The sequence below is a fragment of the Perca flavescens genome, chromosome 20, assembly GCF_004354835.1.
Source record: "Perca flavescens isolate YP-PL-M2 chromosome 20, PFLA_1.0, whole genome shotgun sequence".
Classification (NCBI taxonomy): Eukaryota; Metazoa; Chordata; class Actinopteri; order Perciformes; family Percidae; genus Perca; species Perca flavescens.
In genome coordinates, this window is record NC_041350.1 from 20599290 (window position 1) to 20614860 (window position 15571).

General features: G+C 40.9%; 1 protein-coding gene across 2 annotated transcripts; it reads right to left on the reverse strand.

The window, feature by feature from the left end:
• Positions 1-868: 868 nt before the first annotated feature.
• Positions 869-15351, reverse strand: usp40 (ubiquitin specific peptidase 40). Of its 2 annotated transcripts, none has more exons than XM_028565075.1 (31): positions 14634-15351; positions 14452-14519; positions 14246-14359; positions 13104-13268; positions 10488-10634; positions 10093-10236; positions 9829-9957; positions 9518-9634; positions 9282-9389; positions 8951-9142; positions 8685-8820; positions 8392-8473; positions 8013-8184; positions 7832-7916; positions 7672-7742; positions 7156-7565; positions 6892-7042; positions 6718-6778; positions 6408-6461; positions 6111-6199; positions 5850-5936; positions 5721-5757; positions 5476-5540; positions 5075-5149; positions 4745-4981; positions 4240-4358; positions 4047-4112; positions 3687-3897; positions 3252-3347; positions 3075-3169; positions 869-2767 (listed from the first exon to the last, which is right to left on the reverse strand). In XM_028565075.1, the coding sequence occupies exons 1-31, from the start codon at positions 14821-14823 to the stop codon at positions 2659-2661; spliced, it is 3882 nt and encodes a 1293-aa protein (XP_028420876.1). In that variant the 5' UTR covers positions 14824-15351; the 3' UTR covers positions 869-2658. The 2 variants fall into 2 exon arrangements, with proteins under 2 accessions (XP_028420876.1, XP_028420875.1); XM_028565074.1 differs by having other exon boundaries at positions 8685-8823.
• Positions 15352-15571: the final 220 nt, after the last annotated feature.

The window sequence follows — 15571 nt, forward strand, 5'->3', positions numbered from 1 at the left end:
AAACTATAGATAACATTTATTTACTACAAAGACACTTTCTACACACCCTTTTCTATATACATATATATAATTTACATTATATATATACTACTATATTATATATAAACTACATACTATAACTGCCTAGGTGTGCATATACAAAAATACAAAATTCCTATTTTTCACTTATTTCTGTAGTTAAGGGTTCAGTGTCTTGCTCAAGGGAACCTCAGCATTGCCCAAGAAGTGAACTGGCACCTCTACAGCTACCAGTCCACACTCTTATGAGTTTAGAAAAGTTTGTGGTCCAGCTGGCTAAAACTGGCTAAAACTAATGCATTCTAATAAAACAGTCTTTCATGAAAAAAAAAGTCATAGTATAGTAGGTCATAAAAAGGTAATAAAAAAAAGTCATAGTATAGTGCACCATAGTGTCATAAAGTCATAGCACAGTATTTAACAAAAAAGGTAATAAAAATGTTATAGTATAGTCTTCCAAGTCATAAACCAGTCATAGTAGTATGTCATTAAGTCATAGTATAGTATGTCATATGAAATTATTACTATGCCATGAAACATCATAAAAAATTCATAGATAGTACAATATGCCATAAATAGTGTCATAAAAAGTCATAGCATTTTAGGTCATAATTAAAAATGTTATGTCATGTCATGTCATTAAAAAGTCAGGTTCTAAAACAGTCATAGTATGTAATAAATGAGTCACTTCTTACTGGCTCCCTGAAAGGTGTTATGAGTGCGATGGGCGTGACATACAGGTATACCATCCCCTAGAATACCATAACCTTTATCTTTATAAGATGGATTCTTATGGAAAATTATATAAAAGGTCTTTATTTGGTGAGAAATTTCAATCAAACCCCAAATATCAACCACAGGGTGATGCTCAAGGAAAAGTCCGGGAATCACCAAATTCATTAGGATTTATGATATGGGAACTATGAATGCCTGTACCAAAACAACACTGCCATTAATAGAGCCATGCCGCTAGAACGGCTAGGAAGCTGTTAGAATCAGTATCAAACTAACAGTGGTCAGCTTCAGCCTAGTTTACATGACATGACAGTTACAACTGTATACCTTTATTGTTGGTAAATTATTTCCTGCAGAAACAATTTTACAGATACAAACAGATGTCCACTGTCATATACAGTATAGCATTCCTTATCAATAACACTGAACATGTAATCAATAACTAGTAAATGATACAAAAAGGAAATGACACTATTGATAAGTATATTGTCAAAAAAATGTCCTGCTTGCAAATTCTTGGCACTATTTAAGGCCAGATTTATACATGAAACAAAACCTGCAAGCAGGGTGTAAATGATAAATTCAGATTTCCCCTTAATTAAAAAAAAAAAAAAAAAAAAAAAAAAAGAAAATCACAATTTACAGTAACAATTATTTTGTAACCTTTTTCAAATAAATTATCAATAAGAATGCTTTATACTTCCCTGAAGTTCACATATAGTGCATGCAGATGAAAAATGAAATGTTCCACAATGAAAACTCATGGAGCAACTCGTGGATCTTTACTTTTACATAATCAAGAAAAACGGTGGCAGAAAGGATTTGAATGTTTTACAGTATATTTCTGAAGCAGCAGTGAGCAGCAAATTCATCTGGCATCATAGATGGTTACATAACACACAATGATGTTTGACTGATGATAGACTTTGGGGAAAAAGAAGACAGTGTGCTTTGATTTTCTCTAAGGGGGGGGGGATAAACAAATGCTCATCAGACTTAATGTGTGATGTCACACCCTAAGTTGAAAATGCAAAGAGCCAAATTATAGCATTACTGAAATACTTTAGACTGTAGTTGACTAACAGAACAGGGCAGCAGAGGTAGAATAAGAGAGGTAGAGAGTGAGGTAGGAAAGGGCAGAGCAGCACCAAGGCTTCTCCACATTAAGGCCTATCTCTCCTCTCCTTTATCAACCTAAAACAAGCCCATGAACCAGATAAACTTTGTTGTTCTCACCGCACAGTGACAGGTTTATCATAAAAATGAGCATCACTTAAAACACATTAGATATCCTACTATAGTGGCTTGTTGTACAGGACAACTTATTAAACATTAAACAAAGTCAAAATGTTAAAGCCACTGGCTGGTGGCCACAAGTATGTTCTTCACCCTGATTGCTATAGTTTATACAAAACAGTAATGAGATAGAAACGTCAATAAGTGCCAGCCTGCAATAACAATAAATTTAAGAAGAAAGTTTTTTCTGGGCTCATACTTTCAGTATAATGTTACAAATTAGCTACTGATCCAGGCAGGCCACACTGTCGTCAAACAAGCCTCAGAAAAAGAAGAAAAAAAAAGAAAAAAAAACAAGCATTATGCATAATGTTGAAATAAAAGGGCATGCGGTGGTTGTAATTTAAAAACATTGTAGAGAGGAAGCAAGACAAACATGTTAAAAAAGATATAAACGCAAATAGTCAGTTGTTACAAAATAGCAAATCAAATTGCCAACATGAACTTCCTTCTCTTTCTGTCAACAAAAGAGTCCGCATTTAGTCAGTTTTGAAAGATGAGGAAATAAATGGCTGACGTCAAGTGGATTGTCCTAATCGCATCATGGCATCTGTGTATGTGTGCTATGTGGTAGTTCTCATTTGTCCACGCACCCCTGGGAGCAGGGTGCTATCTGAATACCCCAACGTCGATTGACAGCGCTACTTCTGGTTTCCTGGATTTGGTCGGTCCAGTCTTCTTCTGTGGTCCAACACCAGCAGAGCCTGCAGCCTGCCCTCTGAAAAGAAGCAAAAAAGGTAAAAAAATAAAACTAATAATCAAAAGGGATCTTGGATAAAAGTTGCATAACATGAAGCATCATTTCAACTACCGGTAATTTACACAGTGCTGTGGGATTACAGCTACATAAAATCACTGTAAATCACAAGCTTTCCAAATAAAAACTGCCATAAAAAGTCAGATTTTTTTTTCTCTGTACTCTGCAGTCAGTTCAAGCAATAACATCTATGAAGCCATGATCACACTTGTTACACCAAGTAGCAAGCATATTCCCTCGTCAAAGTCTCAAAGTAAAGAAGTCCCACCCTTTCCTCTGCTGCTCTGCCTGCTCTCTGAGCCTCTGCTGGTCCCGTTCATCCTCCAGGGTGAGGAAGTCCCTGTTGTTGTCAATCAAAAGATTCTGGGAAAAATATCAAGAATGGTTTCAGTGTTTCTCAAACAAATCAGAGTCATTTTTAAAATAAGCAGGGTTTTAACAATACCTTGATGCCGATTGTGTCACCATCTTTTAGGTGAAATGGTGTTCCCAGTAGGGATTCTGCCTTTTTCTTCTTTTTCTTTTTGTAAACCTGCTGGCTCTGAAAGTAAAATACAAATGACATTATTTACTGATAATGTGACAATGAATTAGCAACACATACAATAATACTGAGATTTTGGGATCCTTTCTTATGAAATAAAAATCCCACACGTTCCTGATAAAATAATGAACTGAATGATCAAGGTTGACTCTCCTATTGTTAGCCACTCTTTGCTACATTACATGCAGTCAACATTTATTTCCAATGTTCTTCCCAAACTGTCTGAAGCTCTACCATTTCCTCAACAACTTGTGTATTGAGCAAGAGACTGCTAGTATACATATAGATTTCCACAAATGCCTAAAACATTTGAAGAAATGACTCTTATAATCTTACCCAGTTTGATATTTCCTCCCAGGTGTGTTTGTCTGGCTGGTGTTTGGCCAACAGCAGAGAGTCAGGGGAGAGGCCGTAATGTGCAGCCAGACAAGTGCGTAGAGAGCGAGGAGAAGAGTCACGGGTTGCATCCCAAACCAGCTCCTCTGGAGGGTAGTAACGCCTCTCCCCTGGTACTCCCATTTTAACATTCAGCATCACATCTTTTGGACTTAGGAACAGAAGGACATACAGAAATTAGCTAACTTTCAAATGAGGGAAATGCATATACTGGAAAAGTAGGGTCCTTTCTTATATCATGGAGGGACGCTACATAACATTATGTATAAAGCAGAAAACTGGTGACAGCTCAAACTTTACCCAAGATCTTCTTCTTTTAGTAGCTGTTGCACACAAAGGTCTGTGCCACTGGTCAGCTTTAATTTTCTAATCAGGAGGAAAGCAAACAGAAAACGTGGGTCAAAACAACTGCATGTATCAATAATAAATAGAAACTGGTGGTCATCACGTTACACATATAGGAATAAATGCTGTGACAGGAAAGTGTTCATACTTGAGAGTGAGCTGTTGTCCTCTGAGGATACGTGCCAGCCTCCGTCCCTCAAGCTGCCACACGCGCATGAACGCAGTGGTCGGCGCACACACATCCTGAAGGGCAGGCAGCGTCAACACCTGATACAGAAGTGGACAATAAAGTAGAGCAGGAGGAGCATCTTTAAACATTTGGTTAGAAAAAAACATCAAAATCCCATGCACATCACCTGAATTATAAGTCTTCTATAAAAGAAAAGAGAAGCAATTTCCTTTACATGTGTTTAGTTTGAGTTGGCCTCCTAAAAGTAAATAGTGCCCCACAGCCTGCAAAATGTAAATACAAAGAATATTTATCTCCTAGTCTCATAATTAACTGCTAAGACAGGAAATGGGCAGTTCTCTGGGTCCTAAGTACTGAAGGACTAGAATCCAAGTGGATTCATTTGGGGTTTGAGGATTACCTCACCAGTACGAATGATCATCAACTCCTGCTTTTCGATTTACACATAACCTTCATACGCTACCTGAATCTTGAGATCCTCCAGCGTGGCTTCATCTGATATCTCCACCTGTCCTGCATTTCTCAGCTCTGCTATGTTGCTGGCACCCAGAGGAGGAGAGTGACCGTGCGTTTCGCCTGCAGTCACAACCTCCAGCATTTGCTCCTCAGTGAGGCCGTTGTCAGTGTGATTAAAATCCATGGAAAGTGCGGAGTTATTTCTGGGATCCAGATACAGCCACACAAATAACTTGAGAAAACCCTGAAAGAAAAAAAAGAGACAACAAAGGCTAAAGAGAGAGATAAAGTTATTGTGTATAATTAATCTCGAGACGAAATCAAAAAATGTAAGTACCTTCGGAGGAAGTTGTCCTTCTGTGACGACTAATGTCTCTCCATTGTTTATCTTCAGCTCTGACAGAGAAGCATCCTGAGGATAAAATGTTGGGTTTTTTTTGTTTGTTTTTTGATTAATGGGACAGTTAGTCAAATTATTTCAAACACCACTCAACATTTTTGTGTCATGTGGGTGGGTTTTGAGTTCTAATACATATCGGTTTTTGGTTGTATACAAGTTTTCACTCACAGTTTAGTATTTTGTAAGCTTTCAGACAATATTCTCTCAATGAATTGTACGTGGTGCTAAATCATTAACAATATAAGTGAAAACGTACACCCAATAAACAGGGTAAAAGGAGCAAAAAACAACAACAAATGTATTTCGGTATGACGTGCACACCACAGTCAGCCACTCACCTCATCCATAATTGGCTCTCCAACCTCCTCACACCAATCAAGCCTCCTTAAGTGCCAACAGGTGCCTGCAAACACATATTTAAATGACATTTACAACCAGATATTTCACCAAAGTACTACAGTAAAACGTCTGTCTCAAAAAAGCAGAGATAATCTTGGTGAACAGCAACACTCAACGCACAAATATTAAGTCACAGTACATGCAAGTTACATACAGGACAATAGTAAATAAAAACTAGTTTTACCATCAAGTCCAACAGCATCCAGCATTTCCTTTAGACACTGTAATTAACAATGAAAAGATAATAGTTTTAAAAAGTACACATGCATGTAATAAGCACATAATGAATGTTTCACAAAGTAAGTGTCCTCACCTCTTTGACAGTACATGTTTTCTCCACAATGATGTCCATCTCCATGCCAGCAGAGGGCTCTGTGCCCACAGAGAAGTGCAAGAAAAGCTGCAAAGCAAAGAGAAAATCTCACATCAACATTAAATCAAGCATTTTAAATGCTCGTAACTCTTCCGTCTTAATTTGTTTGGAAATGTAGGATAGGATAGGTTTACTGTGACATTCATCTGTTGCAGCTGCAGGTAGAAAGGATTTATTGAAGATTTTAAATAAAAGACGCACCTGTGATGCCTTGGGGGCATTTCCCGGACAGAGAGTCAGTGTGGTCATGAGTCGCACCCCTGCATCGCGAACACTCAACTCCTCACACACTGTCAGATAAACCAGGGTGAGACAACACAAGTGCACTTAGTAAATGTGTTCTAAAACTTCAAAGAGGGGGAGTACCTTTTAAACATTTTATGGAGGGGGCAGTGTAAAGGAATGCCTATCTTAATATTTTGTTAAAATGAGGGGAATTTCCAGTTCTTAGTTGTCTGCACCAATAAAATCCTCCTCAGGTAACAAATGACACAGTACCTGGAGGAAGGAGTTTCCCTATGCAGTCCACCTGTCTCAGACAGTACTGTGCACCTGGTCAGTGAGATAAAAAAAAAACAGCTTATTTAGGAATGTATAAATAAGAATATATAAAAAAAAAAAATAAAAACAAATCTACATGCTGCACAGTAGCTAAAATAAAAAAAGAATGTTTCGAGACTGTTTTGAGAGTAGAAACGGGGGAGGTCCCAAAACAGTTTTCATGGTCAATTATGGGCATATTATAATTTATTGAGATCTTAACCCTGGTAAAATTCTGATTCTTTGGTGTCAACACTGAGCATCTTGCCTGAGAGTTGCTCCTGTAGTTGCAGCTCATCTATGGCCCTCTGTTTCACCTCACACAGCAGCTGACAGAGAGATAAACATAAAAACAACTAAATTACTTTTAGAAAGAACAATGTGATGCTTAAATGGAAAGCCAAAGAGGACAACCAGACAGAGCAGCACAAAGATTACTGACCATATTTCCTGTAGCTGGAACCTTGATCTTCCTCCTCTCCTCTTCTTTATCCCCTTCTACTCCTCCTCCACGTGGTGAAAACTCCACCTGGAGCCAGCGGCAGTCAGACGGTGTAGTCACAGTGACAACGTCTCCGTTTAGAGTGAACACGCTAAGCAAAGTTAAGAAGACACTAGTAAAAACACACACACACACACACACACACACACACACACACACACCCCTAAAGAAAACAACACATACACACACTGCGGAGGATTGTACCTGCTGTCGAAAGACTGTGGCTCCAGCACCAACAGCGCGTCTCCGTCTTTCAGCGACAGCTCCTTGAGCGTCCGTTGCATGTCATCGGGGGGGAACACCCTCCATCCACTTGCTCCTCCTCCCTCCCCTGCCCCATGCTCTCCTCTCTTTCCTCCCTTATGCTCCTGGCACAGCAGACTCTCCTCAGGCTCCCCCAGTGCCTCCCTCACCTCCCCAAGAGTCGCAGCACCTGCAAACCCTCGGGCCTCCCTTTTAAGCCCTAGGCCCCCATTTTCAAAACCTCCTCTTGCCTCCTCACACTTCACCCCAACCTCCTCCTCCTGATCCCCATCTTCCCCCAAAAAGGGACGGACTACATTCAGCAGGACTGGCTCCCACTCTGCTCCAGTTAGGACAGTCGCACCACGCACCTGAAGAGATAAAAACCAGTATACAAGTCGGCCACTTGGGATCCTGTCAAGTGAGCACGGTTAGACTTAAAACATATTGGGATTAACGAGAATGGGTTGTACTCACCTCTCTGCCGTTCCACACAAACAGTTCAGAGTTTGTACAAATGCCTGCACTGTACAGGGAGACACTGTCATCTGCAAAAAGAACCACAACCAGAATGTAGTTACTAAACTTGTAAAATGTCTTCTATCCTCTTGAGGTACGTTGCATTTAAGGGTCTCACCTGTAAGCGTATTGTAGAGGTGTAGACCTGCAGGAAGGCTCCTGGCTACAGTCAGAGCCATATCGCCTTCCCAGAGTTCTTGCATCTATTTAATGAGATGCAAAAAAAAAAACAGCTTATTTCTATCAATCCTTTTAGCATTTTAAAACACAACAGCTAGTATTTCGGTAAACAAAGTTACCTGGTAAATTGCCAATCGAAGATCTCCCACAGTCTTTCTACGGTCAAAACTCAGAGTGGTGCTTCCGTCCTGCTCTTTGCCGATTGGTTGCAGCGCTCCATTTTCTAGCCTAAAAGAGGGTGCCAGGTGTAGACGCAGCTCGACTGTGTTATTAGTGGCTTCAAACTCCTCGCTGTAACAGAAACAAAGTTGACTGATATTAATAATTTATGTTAGAAAACTATTTTCATGTAACTCTTCTTGTGAGTGTTGATCCTCACCGATTTAGGAATTTTAGCTACCACTGAAATGTCACACTCGTAATTCAGAACCTAGCTTTAGCTATAACTAGCTAAAGTATCATGTGATGATAGTGTAATATGGGTGTTTGTTTCTGTACCGCATTTTCTGCACTTTGACATTCTCCTCCTGAGCCATCTGGATGAGGTTAAGAGGAACTTTATATTTGGGATTGTTCAGAGCTGCAAACGTAGAAACACAAAACACATTTTAATAGATACATATTAGTCATCTAATGACTTCCTCTTCTGTGTACTTGATGACAAAAATAATTCTAATTACCCAAATTTAAAATGACCCCACTTAACCATTTCATCTCTCTCTCTCTCTAACTCTCTTCTCTTTCGGTGATCCTCTTTTCCCAATACAAATGCAAAACATGGTGTCCATTACCTTCACTGGGTCTGTGCAGCTGTGTTTTTCTGTAGAACAGCATGTAAGCGCTCTCTTTGCCCTGGAACTGCTTCTCTATGTCAGACTCCCTGATGGAGGTCACTGTGGAGTCATTAAGATCAAACCAGTGGCTACCCTGCTGACAGATAGGAAGAAACACAGTGAGAAACCGGCATTACAGGCATCGCAAGATGCCCACCAGGAAGATCTAGATGAAAAACAGAATTAAGTAGGTGTATTTTTAAATGTGACTGTTGCTCTAAAACCTTTTGTTCAGGCTCTGGCTTCTGGTCTAGTCCTGGCTGTGGGTCAGCAGCTCCGGGGTCCGAAGGTGTTGAAGGATCAGAGTTAGTGGTCTGCTCTGCTGAGCCGAGGGGGTCATTCACCGGGCTTGCCTTCACTGCCACTCGAGTACCATTGGACACCAACATGAAAACATCACTGTGGGACTGTAGGAACTATACCGGAAAAAAATCAAAGAAACAACAATTAGTTTAAGACATATATTTTTGCAATGAGCCCTAAAGGACACCAGCAATCATTAAATATGAACAATTATACATTAAAACATCATAAAAACAAAGAGCCCAAAAATACCTTTCCTATGGGTCCATAGTGTTTTCTGAACTTTTTGCTCCAGGATGAACCAATCTTATCCATGAGTTTCTGTCCCAGCTGGTCCAACAGGACACTCTTTGATGGCTCCTAGTGGATGGGATACAAACGGCACCTACTTAATTAACTATTGCTGTACAACTGACTCAACAAAGAAGAATCTATGAGCTACATACAAATTAAGACTAAGGAAGCTCTCAGAATTGCTGTCACTATACCTGGGCAATAATAGCAGTGATGACAGACAAAGGGTCATCTTCTTGTAGTTTTGGCTCACATATTTGCTTGACCTCCTCCTTGACTTTCTTCTGAGTCTTGGGTTTGCATTCCTCCTCCTAACAAAACACAGTGGTGACACCTTTCCTAATGCACACATTCAAAAGTTTGCAGATTGTGCTAAACTTTTTTTTTTTTAACATTGCTGATAGTAATGCACGTCCAAAAAAATCAGCTGTGTGTAAGTATTAGCAGTTAGCTGTTTTTAACAGTAATTTTATGGGGAATGAGCAGTTCCTTCTCTTTTTCTCACCGGCGGCTCCCAATGGCCAAGCTGGTCAATGTCCCTGATATAAACATGGTAATGGCCACCATAGCAACCACCCTTATGGATGATCACAGAGAACAGCTCGTAGGAGTAATCAGAGTTGTCTCCATCGGCCTGTAAGGGAGGAACACATAGTAGTTTACTTATCAAGACATCTTAGTGTATCAAATAACAACAACCAAGAAAAGTTATGTGAAATATGCCTGATCTAAAAAAGAAGGGCAATCTGTATTCAAATCTGTCAGGTACCTCTTCACAAAATGGCCGTAGGTTGATGGTTAAGGGAAAACAGTAGCGTCCCGTCTCCTTGTATCGCTCACATTTGGCAAAGTCAAAGCTGAATCTCAGCAAAGACATGGTCATGAATGGAGGAAGCTTCTTCAGCTTGGCAGACTGTATAATTAACAAAATAAGTAAAGTAAAATACAGTGAGAAACAGCAAAAAATTTAATATTTTTTTATGTAAACAAGAAAAACAAATGTTGATACAAAGTAGAAGTTTTTAACATTAGCTTAAATGGTCCTTCCTACTTAATTGTTTAATATAAGGGGAAAACAGAGGGAAAAGAAGAATTTTAACATCGCTTAAGGGTCACTGTATTATTACATTTTATTTTGTTAACAGTCTGAAAGCTGACACTGACCTTGGCAGCAGTGACCAGCCTGTCACACTTTGCACAGCGGTACAGGTTATTGCCCTCAAACAACTCTTCCTCCACAAACATTTTCCACAAAGCCTCCTCCAGGCTAGACACGCCACAAACACACACCGTCAGGTCCAGGAAGTCCTCCTAAAGAAGACACAAAGATCACAACTGGTTAATTAGTCATCTTTGTCTTAGCATATAGTAATGATGAGACTTAATAGACAGAATATAACTTCATAAAAAAGGAGCTACATCAGAGAGACAGAAAAACCTCGGGCTGGGTACCGAACGTCGATACTTTTATGGCACCGAAAACAATTTTGGTTCCAACAGCGTCTGAGCTAAGCTTATCTGTCATCTCTGCATATTGAGACAGAGCTCCGGCGTGTACACACACACACACACACACACACACACACACACACACACACACACACACACACACACACACACACACACACACACACACACACACACACACACACACACACACACACACACACACACACACACACACACACACACACACACACACACACACACACACACACACACACACACACACACACACACACACACACACACACACACACACACACACACACACACACTTATTTGTGGATCCTCAGGTGGCTGTAAAGGCCAATCCATGATCCACAGATTCTGCTGCAATGTGGGCATTGGAAGGTTGAAGTGGTGTGTGGTGGTGGAGCCTGTCTCCGTTTGTCCTTGCGGTGTTGCCGCTTTGCTACAATAAAGGGCTCAGATTCAAAGCCACTGTTGAGCACTGTGGCTGACATGCCGTCATGCAGTAGCCTCAGTACACGGATGTATTTGTCATGACATCCATACTTTGATAGTATGCTCCACAGTGCCTGACAATCCACGGAGTCAAAGGCCTTTGTCAAGTCTATGAAGGCCATATACAGAGGCAGTCCTTGTTCCCGACACTTTTCTTGTAGTTGGCGAACAGAAAAGATCATGTCAGTTGATCCCCTAGATGGGCGGAAGCCGCACTGTGATTCAGGGAGTACCTCCTCAGATAGTGGTAGCAGGCGGTTGGCAAGGACACGAGCGAGGATTTTGCCTGTTGTTGACAAGAGCGAGATGCCCCTGTAGTTACCACACTCAGCCTTGTCCCCTTTCTTGAATATGGTGACAATTTGGGCATCCCGGAGCTCTGAAGGGAGCTCTTCCCTTTCCCAGACCTTGATGAGTAGATTGTGAATGTGGTGCCAGAGCCTTTGTCCTCTTTCCTTTAAGATCTCCGCAGGGATCCCATCAGGACCAGCGGCCTTGTTGTTCCTGAGATTCCTGATGGCATTGTGAACCTCAGTTAGGGTAGGAGGTTCCGCCATGTATTCTTTGATGGGACTCTGCGGGATATGGTCGGCGATGTCTGGTTTGGCTGAGCTGTCACGGTTCAAAAGTTCCTGAAAGTGCTCCTTCCAACGTGCGTTGATGGAGTCATTGTCTTTTATAAGAGTCTGTCCATCTTTTGAGCGCAGGGGATTTAAGCCGCGATGGCTAGGGCCATAGACAGCCTTAGTGGCAGTGAAAAAACCTCTGGTGTCACCTGAATCTGCCAGTCTCTGGAGTTTTAGAGACTTTTCTGTCCACCAGTTGTTCTTGAAGTCCACCAGTTGTTCTTGAGCTCCCTCATCAATCTCTGAACGTCAGCCTTGGCTCTGGAGTGTGCTGCCCTTTTGGCCTCACATGTGATATCATTTTGCCACACTCTGAAGGCTTTTCGTTTTATAGAGCTGAGTTGTTCTATCTTGGTGTCATTTTCATCAAACCAGTCCTGATGTTTCCTGGACTGATACCCAAGGGTGGATTCACATGAGTCATGGATGGTGAATATGAGAAGGCCCCAGTGCTCTTCAATGTCATCAGGATATTCTTGCTGAAGACTTTCCTCGAGAGACTCCTGAAGTAGCTGCTGGGTGGCAGTTTCATTCAGGCTGTCTAGGTTCAGTCTTTGCCGGGTCTGCTTCTTCTGAATCCTCCTCCTCTTTTTAAGCTTGATGGACATTGTGGATCGGATGAGGCGGTGGTCTGTCCAGCAGTTATCAGAGTCTATCATGGCCCTTGTGATGTTCACATCACAGCGGTCCCTTGCTCTTACAATGACATAGTCAATGAGGTGCCATTGCTTGGAGCGAGGGTGCCAGACAGACACAGACACACACTTTTGTTGAAGTCAAACTTCACGCAGACAGCGTTTGTGATATTAACGGCGAGCCGAAAGCGGTCGCTGTGCTGTTGACGTTACACTTCCTCTTACTTGACAAGCAGGCACAATGGTGGTTTCTCTGCCCTAATGACTGACTGACAGGCTGAGCTTGCAAGGCAAGGCACTTTTAATAATGTTACTCTGAGTGAGCAGTTTTACCAGAATTTTTTCATTTCAATAACTGTTTTGATTCACAATTAAGGTGTAAAATAAAAGCTTTGTGTTTAATGTATTTTTGTTGATGATGAAATGGATTTTAAAACATATGGTATCAAAAAAAGTATCGTTAGGAACCGGCTTCGAAACTGAGGTATTGAAATTGGCACCGGATCGAAAGATTTTGAACGATACCCAGCCCTAGAAAAACCTGTACACACCTGTCTCTGGCTGACGTTACCACACTCCTTGCAGACGATGCTGTTGACAATGGTCCCATGATACAGCTGGTGGATAAATGTACTGCCAGTGGTGCCCACAAGAGAGTGCTCCAATGCACTGAACAGAATCCTGTTCAGCTCCTGCACATCATGCTGATTTGTTCCCTGAGAGAGGAAAAAACAGAAAAAAGGATCAAATTAGGAACAGAAAGACATCCACTGTGTCCCAGTTCCATCCTATGAACTAATGGTATACAGTACATACTATATATATATATTTTTCATAGTATATTGTGTTTATATTATTTTTGAAGAAAGCCTTGTACTTCAGTTTAATACAAAAAGGAAATTATACAAGACTAGCACAGGTGAATCAATCAAACTTCACATAAATGCAAAATGGTTCTCCCCCCCCCTCCATACTGTTTGCAGCTTGCTAAAATCTTTGAGCAATGCATTGTGGGACAATGGTGTCCAACAACAGATCACTCATATTACAAATGGATTTAGAATGCATATTGACTTTATTGACATTGAGTATACTTAGCTCTGTCACTTTTTAATTAAGACTACAGTATATATTTTTAAAACCTCTCTAAAATTGGTAGGTAGTAACAGATTTGGACATGGCATGATACTCTTTACTTTAAACCCAACATTTACACACAGCAAATATTTTAAATTCTCTCTTATGGGCATAGTCACTCCCACCACTTCCTAGCTTAAGTTTATTTTTTTTATATTCATATATATATATATATATATATATAAAAAAACATTCGATATTGTGATATGAGACTAGATATCGTCTTAGATTTTGGATATATCGTAATATGTGTTGTCTTTTCCTGGCTTTAAAGGCTGCATTACAGTAAAGTGATGTAATTTTCTGAACTTACTTAACTTAGTCAGTATCCACATTACTGGTAATTGTGTATCAAAAATCTCCTTGTGTAAATATTTGGTGAAAGACTCAATAGTCAACTCAACAATATTGTCCCAATATTGATATCTAAGTATTGTGAAGCCCTATTCAGCATGCATTTCCTGGTATAACTGGAAGGTAAATCAATCACTGAAATGAGAAGTGTAACCTGAGCCTCTCTTTCTCCTTCCCACTGACTAAGATAATGGACACAGACCTCGCTGCTGTTCCAGCCAAAGCTGTTGGTGAGGTCAGCGGTGGAGGCACTCTGCTGGTCCACCAGCAGCAGACTGGCAAACAGTCTCTGTAGCTCCAGTGGGATCACTCTGACCTGAGGAAAAGAAAGAAAAACTAATTACACGTCACAAATACATATAGACATTACACCTGTGGTCAAAGTTACAGGCACTTTGCAACACTTACTTTGGCCCCTGGTTTCTCTTTGTCTTCTAGGCATCCTAATTGCTCTGGCCCTAAACTGAACAGCTCCTCTGTAAAGACACCAAACAAATATAAGTAAACAGAAAATAAATAGCTGCCCTCTAGTTGTCTACTGCGCCGGTGTACCTCAATCTCATCCCACAAGGAACGGGATCTGGCTTTACCTCTGAACTCTGGGGTGAACAGCAAGGTCTGGAGCAGAGAGTTGAGGTAGCAGGTCCCCCCCTGGTTCTTGATGCCGCACAGATTGCTTCTTCCTCGGGGTGGAGGTGGCTCGTCTCCCCCCTTTGCAACTCTCCCCCTAAAAGAAGTCGAGGAGAGGCCTTCCTCCTCCTCGAAAAGATTCCCAAACATGCTGTTTGAGTGATTAAATCCGTTTTCTCTGAGTTTTGCTGGGGCTCTTCCTAGTAGTAGCTAAATCATGTGCTAGCAATCTGATAGGCACTCTTGCTATCTCATCTTGGTTTTGCCGAGTTCTCTGTTGACACTGGCCGGGCTGACTCTGAAATAAGAAGACTCCACGGGGCTAAACATAGCGACAATTACCGGATGTGGCATATATGCGTTGGACTCGCGGTTATGTTGTTTAGCTAGCTTAGCACGATAACAAAGGCAAATCAATTGCTGTCCTAACGCGTCCGACACCGATGAGCAGCTTGACAGCTCAGCAAAAATGAAAAAGAAATCAGGCTGTCGGTAACGGTAACGCTCAGTCACTACAACTGGAAAAATGGCGTCTTCTTATCGAAACTCTAACGACTGAATTGTTACACAATGTAGCTTCTGACACTGGCTCTTTTCCCCTCTGTCTGTCTTAAAACAGATAGCAAACGAAACGTAAATAAAAGTACCGTCGGTGAACAGTAGGCAGCCATGTTTCTTCCTGGCGGAAAATGGAAAGGTGCATTATGGTTCTTGTAGTATCACACTTGGGAAACATACGTACTCAAAATTAATATAACTGATGATATTTTCATTACTTGACCAATGCGTATAAACATATTAAGTGTGGTTTATTGCAATTTTAATGATACAGCCGAAAACAATATGTTTATAGCCATATTTTCTTTTCACAGCAACAAGAAGCTATAAAAATTACATT

Excerpts from the sequence above, each read along its gene's own strand:
- usp40 (XM_028565074.1), bottom strand. The coding sequence starts at position 14,823 with ATGTTTGGGAATCTTTTCGAGGAGGAGGAAGGCCTCTCCTCGACTTCT. Across the intron at positions 7,043-7,155 it reads CCACAGTCTTTCGACAGCAG|CGTGTTCACTCTAAACGGAG; the intron begins GTACAATCCTCC and ends AACTTTGCTTAG. Across the intron at positions 4,113-4,239 it reads GGACAACAGCTCACTCTCAA|AAAATTAAAGCTGACCAGTG; the intron begins GTATGAACACTT and ends CCTCCTGATTAG.